Source organism: Echinops telfairi, unplaced genomic scaffold (assembly GCF_000313985.2).
Source record: "Echinops telfairi isolate 266 unplaced genomic scaffold, ASM31398v2 ScPeMD7_7469;HRSCAF=8507_1, whole genome shotgun sequence".
Classification (NCBI taxonomy): Eukaryota; Metazoa; Chordata; class Mammalia; order Afrosoricida; family Tenrecidae; genus Echinops; species Echinops telfairi.
This window is the reverse complement of record NW_022111373.1, coordinates 76,039,383-76,050,479: the sequence shown is the minus strand read 5'-3', so window position 1 is coordinate 76,050,479 and position 11,097 is coordinate 76,039,383. Positions and strand designations below refer to the sequence as shown.

The 11,097-nt window shown below is 41.2% G+C and overlaps 1 protein-coding gene across 4 annotated transcripts in view; it reads right to left on the bottom strand.

The window, feature by feature from the left end:
• Positions 1-315: 315 nt before the first annotated feature.
• POC5 (POC5 centriolar protein) overlaps positions 316-11,097 on the bottom strand; it is a 37,442-nt gene continuing 26,660 nt past the window's right edge. For all 4 annotated transcript variants that reach the window (XM_045285342.1, XM_045285344.1, XM_045285345.1 and 1 more), the window contains 3 exons: positions 9,387-9,679; positions 2,126-2,302; positions 316-693 (listed from right to left, as the gene is read on the bottom strand). In XM_045285342.1, coding sequence (XP_045141277.1) covers positions 550-693; positions 2,126-2,302; positions 9,387-9,679 — 614 coding nt within the window. In that variant the 3' untranslated portion in view covers positions 316-549. The remainder of the gene's footprint in view (positions 694-2,125; positions 2,303-9,386; positions 9,680-11,097) is intronic.

The window sequence follows — 11,097 nt, the reverse complement described above, 5'->3', positions numbered from 1 at the left end:
GTTTCCATAACTGTAAAATATTGTTTTTTCTCTTTCAATACTCCAAAGCACCCATGGCCACTTACTTCTCTCCTAGTTTAAATTGTCCAGGAGTGGAAAGATGGAGCCTAGAGTCACCCAGAAAACCCATCACTTCTCTGGATCGCCAGCCTTTTAATTTAAAATTCAAAATAACTTCTTTTTATTAGTTCTAATCTTTTAAGAACATTTCCCGTCGAAAGGTCATGTGAGTCAACACAGTTAACGTTAGGTCATGGGATTTACTTATTTTGAGAAGCAGTGACAGGATGAACATTAAAAAAACAGCGAGACCAGTTTCTCTTTTAATTTAGAACGTTTTACTTAATTGCTTAAATAAAAAATAACATTAAAATAATTTCTACATGTAGGTACAAAGGATGGATGGCAGAGCTTGAGTCTCTGGTAATTCTGAAAAGATGAACATGATGTGACCATGGTGTGCTGGGAATACACCAACCTTTTCAACCATGACTTCCCACCTGTGGTAAAGCAGGGGCGCTAACAGACCTCACGATGCACAGATCCGCGTCAGTCCACGACTTTGATGGAATGAATGCTTGTGAGAGACGGCGCCTGAGCTGACCGGGCTCCCAGAGACCTGGCAGCTGAGGTACTACTTTCGTGGTGAATGGCCCGGGGATATTTAGCTGCAGTCGCCTGAGGAATGGTTTGCTGGAAAGATAAAAATCGACTTGAATACGCTCACAAGTACATATATATATATATTAACTATCATTTAGTCTATAATTTCACTGATGGTTAAGCGCCCAGTAGTAAACACATGCAATGAGCTGGATGAAGCAGCCAGATAAACAACAAGGTGTTTCTCCTGCATAGGAACCCACCCTCAATTAGGGCTGATTCAGGGTGCAATAACCACAAGTTAGCATTGCGCCATATTTCGGGATTCTGAAACAAGTCCTGGGAGTCATTCCTCAAAGAAGAATCAAGTAGAATCCTGTACTGTTTATAGAGGCTCAGCACAGAAAGGGAGGGACTTTGTGGTGTTTGAAAGATGGTCCAGCCCCAAGCCATTCCCCAGCAGCAATCGCTGAAGACAAAGCAGGTGCATAAGCAAATGTGGTGAAGAAAGCTGATGGTTCCTGGCTATCAAAAGATATAGCATCTGGGATCTTAAAGGCTTGAAGGTAAACAAGCAGCCATCTAGCTCAGAAGCAACAGAGCCCACATGGAAGAAGCACACCAGCCTGTGTGATCACGAGGTGTCGATGGGATCAGGTATCAGACATCATCAGAACAAAAAAATCTATCATAGTGAATGAGAGGCAGTGCGGAGTAGAGAACCAAAGTTCATCTGTAGGCAGCTGGACATCCTCTTACAGAAGGGGCTTGCAGAGGAGAGGAGCCAGTCATGAAACATACAACTTTCCTCTAATTTTTTAATGCTTCCTCCCCCTACTGTCATGATCCCAATTCTACCTTACAAATCCAGCTAGACCAGAGGATGTACACTGGTACAGATAGGAACTGGAAACACAGGGATCGAGGACAGATGAACTCCAAATGCACTAAGAGTTGATATCTTTGTCTGTTAGGGAAGTTGATGTAAATCCAGAATGAAGTTTGTCATCAATTGACATTTCACCTTTTTGGAAACGAGGAAACGACTCGTACACTTGAGTTTTCCTCACAGCACTGGCCTAGTACACTGTGTCCAACATCATACTTGTTTCTGTGGCATTTTTCTTGAGCAGGACACAAAATTTCACAGCTGCACCCTGTTCTCTTAAATCAGCCATCACAAAAACGAGGTTTGAATGAAACTGCTTTTATGAAAAAATTTACTGTGACCAGAGAGAACCTTCCCAAGCGACACCGCTGGGTGCACTAACTCAGGGCGAGTTGCTTGATGCTTGCCTAGCAGGAAAAAAGCATACCCTGAAAGCTGCGCTCCACCCAGCGCAATCCCGGGTGTTTTGGGTACCCCCTCGATCTACAGGCTACCACAGAAAACGGCAGAGCCAGTACTAGAATCATGAATTGCGACACCTGCCTGCCCCCAGCATGTCATTTCACTGTTTTTTCCTCAGTAAACTCTCAGGAAAAAGACTTTTTGATAAAAGGTCATCAGATGTGGACTCACCATTGTGACGGGATGATGCTTTTCCACAACAACTGAGCTCATGGGAGGAGAAACCCCCATTATAGCTAAGCCACTACTGATTCTGTTCTTTGAAGCAAAATCACATTTCCCTGTGACCCGGGCGGTGATTGTTCTTCCAGCTTTCTGTTGGGCAGATATCACAACTCTTGGCACGTACTAAACAAAGAAAGAGATATCCAGTGGGTAAAAAACCCCACAGCAAAACAGAGAGAACTTTTGGTTCTTTAACATATGAAGAAAATAATGATATATTTGACCAACTTTAGGGGGAGTGGGGATGGGAGCCTGCCCCAAACATAGGACGAAATACCCACCAGCAGCCTTCAATCATGGCACACTGCTTCATAAGCTCTGTGGACTCTCTCTAAAAACAATGTGTTTTGAAAGAATGACATGCCCAGGGAACTGCAATTCTAGAACCCCCTGGTTTCCTGCAATGGATACATATTGTGTAATGATAGTACAACATCAGAGCCAGGACTCCTCACCGGTAAATGCCTGGGTGTGGCTCAACAGCATCTTACCACATGTGTAGTTTTGTTTATCTACCACGGGTGTCCAGAGGCAGGACCACTCCGCGGCTGCAAGATCTACCCCTGCTCTCTCACACCCACCCCCTCCCCAACCCTGCCTCCACTAGTCAGGTTCATCAACGGACTCTTTAGGCATAATTAGTATTATTAACTGCTTATTTACTTGTGCTTCTTTACCTTATATATATTTCTTTCACGAAGCAATACAGACAAGTGACTGCTGTAATTTTTAAGGACACGTTTTCATACTAACATATTACATTGTCCAATGAGTATAGGGAAAAAGAAAATGTTGTAAAACTGAGTGTGGTAAATAATGTACAGCTCTTCTTGGTATGGTTGAATTATTGAACTGTATGATAAGCGAAGTGCCAATAAAACTGTTAAAAAACAACAACTAAATTACAGTATGTCTAACAGTCTCTGTTCTTGGGTATATGCTTCCTCTTATTATTAGAGATAATTTGGTAAAACAGGACTTCCCCTTTCTTTTGGGAGTCATCTCCATCGCATACACTGCCAAAACTGAGATGATCCTATCCAGAAAGAATGTCATTTGTCATTTTATAGCTTTTGTTACTTATTGCTGGGACGAATATGCAGGAGTGGTGCATTTCTCATTGTTAATTCACTGTCAATTTCAAGTGTTTTAAGTCTGAGGAAGAACCTACAATATGATTGAACATATGGTTCTTCAGTCATGTTTCACATTTGTATTCCATTTTGCCACTACCTGTGTTCCTTAACTTTTTGCCAGGAAGGATGGCTGTCCTCTTACAGGCTTTTTGGAATAGCTTCTGATGAGTATTAACCTCATTTACCACAGAGAGTTCTCGCGTGGTCTGAATTACTTCCTTTTTCTTATAAGTTTCATGTTTACTCTTCAATGCACTTAAATTAAAAAAAAATTGTCAGCAGTCTTAGCAAGACTTTTTAATTTCCGTAAGTAAAACAAAAGCAACCTGCTTTGTATCTCTCTGCAAATTTTACTCTTATTATTTTCTAATATTAAGTTCTTTAGAGTAACTTTAAGAATCTAAACCCTCCGTATTAATTACTGGTCTAAATTAATTTTCTCTCTAACAACAGTTTTTCCAAAAGCATTGATGACACCTCCACTTTCCCTACTGGCACAGTCCTTCTAGGCTGTCATTTATTACGTTTTCATATACTTGCATCTAGCTGTGCACGATCACAACCGCATAGTGAAAACAAACAATAGTGGGCTGCACAGAGATGCCTCTGAAAACATTAAATGAGAGAATACTGATGTGTTTCAAGAACTCCAGGGAAAATAGCATTATTGATGTTTTACAAATCCTTAGAGTTGGGACTGAATTCATTACAGTTGCATAGAAAACCAATACAAAGAAAAGAAAAAAACCAATAAAAAGAAAGGGAAAAAAACTATACTAAAAAGGCAGGGTAATTATATGACACATTCACAGCTCAGATGTATTTTCAGTCATCATAGATAGTGACCAAGGCACTATATACATTATATATAGTGTACAGATATACACTCTATACATTATATACATTCATTGTATATATGTATGTAAATGGAGGGCGTCAGAAAGGAAGAAAAAGAGAGGGAGTAAGAAGTTATCAGAAGCTAGACCAGAGGATGTATACTGGTATAGATAAGAGCTGGAAACACAGGGAATCCCAGACAGATAAACCCCTAGGACCTATATTGAGAGTAGTGATACCAGGATGGGAAGGGGAACGTGGGGGGAGAAAGGGGAAACCGGTCACAATGATCTACATATAAGCCCCTCTCTGGGGAACGGACAACAGAAAATTGGGTAAAGGGAGACATTGGTCAGTGTAAGATATGAAAAAATAATAATAATTTATAAATTATCAAGGGTTCATGAGGGAAGGAGGGTGGGGGAAGGAGGGGAAAAATGAGGAACTGATACCAAGGGCTCAAGTAGAAAGCAAATGTTTTGAGAATGATGATGGCAGCAAATGTACACATGTGCTTGACACAATGAATGTATGTATGGATTGTGATAAGAGTTGTATGAGTCCCCAATAAAATGATTTAAAAATAAAAAAGCTAATTGTAAAATAAAAATACTTAAAAAGCTAAAAAAAGAAGTTATCAGAAGACCTTTCCATACATAGTAGGAAGTCGGGAGATAATTGATAAAGAATCTATAATCAATTGTTTTTAGAAAAGGTAGATAGGAAAAACAGCTAACTGCTTTGAGAAGGGAAGTCAGAGGACTGTTTCTCACTATAATCTCTGGAGAAACTGCTTTGCTTTTTAAACTATGAACTTTTCTGGATCTTCTGAGTTTAAGAAACCAAGTACTAGATTTTAAAATATCCCACATGTTTTATGGACTAAATTCATGTTTCTGACCCCGAGGAACTTTTATTGTACTTCTTAGAAAAATAAGGGACAAAACAGATTTCAGAAATCGTTAAAGATCCTTAAACTACAAAACAAAAATTGACAGCAAGAAAATTCACCACAAATGGAAAACCTGAATTTTTCTTCTTATTCTTGTTTTCTCACACTGGAGCAGCAGGTATGCAGGCAGTCCCGGGTTATGGACGTCCCACATACAGCCAATTCCTACCTGTCCTGTAGTGATAACATTAAATTTGTCCTCCCTTTGATATTGAACCAACTCAAAAAATACCAAAAAACCTCGGTGCCATTGAGTGAATTCCTACTCACGGTGCCCCGATAGGCCAGGGTAGAACTGCCCCTGTGGGTTTCTGAGAACCAACCCCCACTCCTAACAGACTCTTCATCACCATCACTGTCATGTGCTGCGTGTGTCACTGTTTAATCATCAACTGGCTTCTATTCTTTTCTTGTACCAAAGCAGGGCTAACGAAGAACTGTCACACCTGCTCTGACTCACCTACAAGTTCCACAAAGGCTAACGAGAGAGCTGGAAATGGGACGGCCCAGGGTATATTCCCACCCACAATCCACACTTATGTTGGAACCTATTAAATTTATTAGCTTAGCTGACTTAGAAAGTGCTATTAAAAATCTTAACCTTCTAAGCCATACCAATGAAAGGGGGGTAAATAAAAATGAGTATATAAGAAAAAACAAAGAAAATTACATGAACCCGCCCCCCCCCACTAAAAACAGAGTCCTTGTAAATATTTAGTGTAAATGTATCTTGTCTACAGCTGGAATGTACAGGAACAAACACATGAATGCCTAGAGAAGTCTGGACTGAGGGAAACAGCTGGCAGTGTCTACCGATGATAAGCCTCACCGATCTCAGCCGACACTGATATGGGCAACACTCTCAGTAAGATGGAAATGTACTCTCTATGGCAAGAACAGATTTTGAAAAGAGTTGTTCTGAAAATCAATAGGGACATTTCAAAAGAACTTTAAAAGGAAAAATTGCTGCTACATTAGGTGGAGAGAAAGTGTTTTAAAACACAGAGGAATTTTATGAGTAGATTGCTTTGTAAGTTCTATGATCATGCTTTACTTTGTAGAAAGTGAACTGGAAATCATAAAAAAAATATACCGTGAATGCTGTTAATATAAAGCAGATGACTTAATTACACCCTGTGGAGCCATACTTAGTTTGACTCCACTTTACAGACTGGAAAATTAGTAAAACATGTATGTTTTTGGACAAAATTGTGTGAAAAGTATGCATGTACATGTTTTAAAATCATTCCTTGCTGATATTTTTTGATCAATGTTAATTACTAGTCCCACTTATGTTGGATCCTATTAAATTTATTAGCTTAGCTGACTTAGAAAGTACTATTAAAAATCTTAACCTCCTAAGCCATCCATAACAATGAAAGGGGGGGAAAATAAAAATGAGTACATAAGAAAAAACAAAGAAAATTACATGAAGCCCCCCCCCTTAAAAAACAGAGTCCTTGTAAATATTTAATGTAAATTATCTTAGCATTTGACAGAGACACTATATATTACTGGTTAATAGTTCAATCTACAGTGCTGGTTCAGAATACAGCGCTCTGAAGTCAGATTGTGAAGGTCTCAATTTTAACTCTCTTTTTTTATTGTGTCTATGGACAAGTTACTCTAAGCTGCACTTCCTTTTATTTATAAAATAGGGAAAGCAGGTGTAACTGTCCAAGGACACCCTTTCCTTTCCAAATGAGATGAAGTGGAAAGCTGGAAGAGAAACCCCATTAAGCAGGTTTAAGGCAAAAGGAGAATATCGTCCCTCAAGATTTCCAACTGGAATTAACAAAAGATGAAGGTGCCATCTATTGTTCATCTTAGTGAACTGCAACAGTTTTGCTTGTAATAACCTATTATTTGAAATACGTCAACCGTGCCATTCTGCTATTTTCCTTAATATACTGAGGTGTTTACAAAAAAGACGTAAGTTCCTAGATCCAGATTTTACTTCACGAAGAAAAGAAGATTTCTTCCCCAGACTGCTCTTCCCAGTGCTGCCCAGCTTGCTTTCTGCACAGCACTGCTTTAGTTATGTAGAAACTGAGTCCAACCCGCTTGAGGCGTCACAGGAAGGCCCGCGATTAAAAAAGCACCCAAATTGGGGCTGGAGCAAAAGCCCCGCCTCCTTCTTCCCGATGGCGCCTTCACGCTGGGTTAATTGGACAGCGCCTCTCTAGGCACCTGCTTTCATTATTAGGGTGCGTCTCAAAAAAAGCAAGAGAGGAAAACTGGAGTAGTCCAGTCATACACAGAAGAAGAAAGCCGCCATTCTACTTCCAGGCTGACTGACACGTGGCTCGCCTTTCCACCCTGGACCTGAAGGCTGTACTAATGTGAATAAAATTGGATGCACATGTTTTTAATGGGGTGGTGTGGTGTATGTTGGGTGAAGGGTGAAGATACGGGGAGAGGGCTGGCTATACAATGCAGTGTTTTTCAGGATTCAAAGAGTTCAAAAGTATCCCAGATGATCCAATTATCCTTACAATGGGTGGTAAAACAAAAAGGGGGTCAACAAATTCAGTGAGTTCTTTCATAAATATTCAAGTTTTTGGGTAAATCCACATGTACAAATAGTGTAGTCACATTTTAAGAAGGGCATTAAAAAAAAATCTAGCTCTACCAAGGGCTCAAGTAGAAAGCAAATGTCTTGAGGAAGATGAGAGCAACAAATGTACAAATGTGCTTGACACACAACGGATGTGTGTATGGATTGTGACAAAAGTTGTACAAGCCCCCAATAGTGATTAAAAAAAAACAACTAGCTCGGTGTGTTATCTCTGAATGACAATCCAGAAGTTTAAATAATCATTAATTGTGCTTATCTCAGTGAGATCATTTTAGAGAATCACTCCTAATCTCAGTGAGATCATTTTAGAGAATCACTCCTAAAATGTGTCATCACAGCAAAGAAACAGCTGAGTGTATGTCAGGATGAATTTTGGTTAGGGTCTCAGTTCTGTCATATGACTCCCCCCCACAGTCAAATGACTCTTACTAGCCAAGTGCCACGTGACACGGCATTTCTTTAACCTCTTCGAGTCAAGAAGAGACACGATAAATAACAGACCTTAACAAAATCAGCAGCTACCAATAAGTAGAAATCAGTGACAATGAAGTTGGAATACTAAAGGGGACCAAATTCAATGCCTTCAGGAGAGGCTGTCCAGAGCAAGGCCACCTTCTGATGGCCCCCCACGGACTCAGTATGCCACCTTCCTTCCTCTCACTACGCGGCTAGGGCTTAGGGAGAGAAGGAGGCACGAGATCAGAATCACCTCAGGACTTTATCAAACCGTGTGCTCTCGTGTCAGGGCTCGGCAGAAGAGGGCGAGGTATGGAAACCCACTGCCACCGAGTCCAATCTGACTCAGTGACAAAACCCACAGAGGCAAATCTCACAAACGTGGCTTGCTCATCACCAAACCCTTCTATGTTGAAGGACGCGGGTTTAGTAACAAGACATCAAAGGAGTCAGAAAGCAGCCCTGGTGGCGTACATGTTAGGTTGCTGACCACAGGTCTGTGGTTCAAACCCACCTGCCTCTCCAAGAGAGAATGATTTATAGCCTAAAATCAGCACAAAGATTTACAAGCTTGGAAATCCACTGGGGATGGTTCTACCCTGTTGCACAGGGTCACTATGAATTGGAATCAACCCTATGGCACATATGAAAAACTTTGGTCTACAACTCTTATCATATTAATACCTTGGCTTACTTCACGGTAGGCAAGTTCTCATATAAACGCTCTGTCTTCATCTCCCCTCTGTACCTCCTTAGCCACAGCGGAGTTTCACCACAATTAAGAATGCAAATGAAAACCAAACCAAGATGGAGTCACTAAAGTAATGCTAGATATATAACCATTTCAAGGAAAAAGGGATTATTAACAGAAAATACATGAGTCATTCGTTTCCTGAACCTTTGAAAATACTCAGCATTTTTTAAAAAGAGCAACAAAAAGTCTCTTACTAGCTCTCTCCCTAAATAAACTTTTCCTTTTTGGAAAATTTAAGATCAAGGAGTTCTTTCTTAAAAATAAATAAATTAAAAAGTCCCTTTTTTGGTTGTAATTGCCACGACTGCAATGAGTGTTAGCTACTATTTTTCATTACAGGAGTAAAGCTTTGCCATTTTGAGGACGGATGTTTTCTGTCGCTCCGCCTGCATACCATGCAGCATCCTCGCTTTTCTCAACACCGTGTCGGATGTTCTGAGTTCAAACACAGGCGATTCACACACACGGCGGACACTTGTAATCATGGCACTAACCATTTCTTCTGGTGCAGCAGGAGCTGCGGCCGCCGCGGCCACCACAAGAGGAACCGGCATGTGAAGGGAAAAAGCAGAAGCAGTGCCAGCAGAAGTGACGGAAGCCGCAGAGGGGGCGGCAGCGGCAGCACTGGCCGTTCCCACTGTCGTGGGTGCTGCGGGTGTTGGGGGCCGTGGCGGTGGCCCAAGTCCTGAGGGCCCCAGAGGCACGGTGAGGTCCACATGAGCAGAGGGTTCTTTCACTCGAACACCGGGCCCAGAGTCTTCCCTTTGAGTATCGGTGCTGTCCATCCCTGGGAATCAGAAGTTAATTTTATTAAACATCTTTTAAGGTTACTATTATTATCCAAACCATGAAACCACAGGTACTAAGTAAAATGTGGTCCTAACAAAAACGTGTGTCATATGCTGGATGCAATGTTCAAATAATAAAGCATGTCACAATTCTGTGGTTAATTCCAGCAGACTTCAGAGCACTTCTGTCAACATGGGAGACTTAATGAATGATTTGCTCTTATGCAAAAGATAAAAATAAATGATATACTTAGCTGGGACTTTAGTAAAATGTGTTGTCACCACAACCATTACACTAATATAACACCAAACCTAAGGATTTATGTTCTTTTGTACTATTTCATACAACTACGCTGACAAATGGTCTGGGATTTAGTTTATTTCTTTCTACTGCTCCTACCCTAACAAAAATAATACATTTTTGTTTTTGGATTTCAGCCAACAATAGTATATCAATAAGTAAAACTAAGAGCTTCACTTCTGACAGTGTAAAATAAATTTATTTTAGCAGGTAAGTGATACAAGAATCAAGATTCTATTTTCACATTTAACTGATTGTAGTGACATTTAGCAAACTTTATGTAGAAATGAATGACACAGCACTTATATAGCTAGAATAGTGTCTTCTACAAAAAAGGAAAATAAAAACCCACCCCCAAAACACGGGTGATGGGGAACAGGGCACTTTATGTCTCCACAGGAAAGGGAGAGGGGCCAGACGCCATCCCAGAGCTCCACACCTTGAGCAACACACTGGCATGGAGCAGCAACTAACAGAGAGGACGATGGGGCTGGGCCTAAGCCGATCTATGTTGACCCACCCCCCAAAGAAGGCAATGTAGAGGACAGCACTGCAGGTATAAGCCAGGGAGAGAGGCGGGTCTGTCTAGATCACCTGGGAGCAAACCATGGACCTCATCCTGGCCCACCAAGCCCCGGGGACATCACTGCTCAGGGAAGTCAATGCACAGAGAGGACTGCAGGGTCAGCTCCACCACGAGACACGACATTCCCTCTCTGACCTACAGTGCTACTGGGGACAGCACTAGAGACACTGTGCAGAGAGTGTGCCTGGTTGGCCCCATGCACAACAGGGGGAAATGCCAAGGGAGCTCAACAGGGCAGCAAGGGGAGCAAAGAAATCAAGGAATCCTGAAAATAGACTTCTGACTCAGAGGGCAGGGCTTTGCACTTCATCAGACTTGATCAGAAAACATACATAAGGGTCAGCAGACAGACCTGGAACTATTGGTTGTTTGTTTGTTATTTTTTCTTGTTTTGTTTTTGTTTGTGTTTTTCTTTTGCCCTATATCTATATAAGACAGGCAGGACAAACAATCCTGAGTAGAAAACAATGGGGCTAGCAGTTCCAGGGGGGAACAAAAGAGAGGGGGAGGGGAGAGACAGTGGGAGCCAA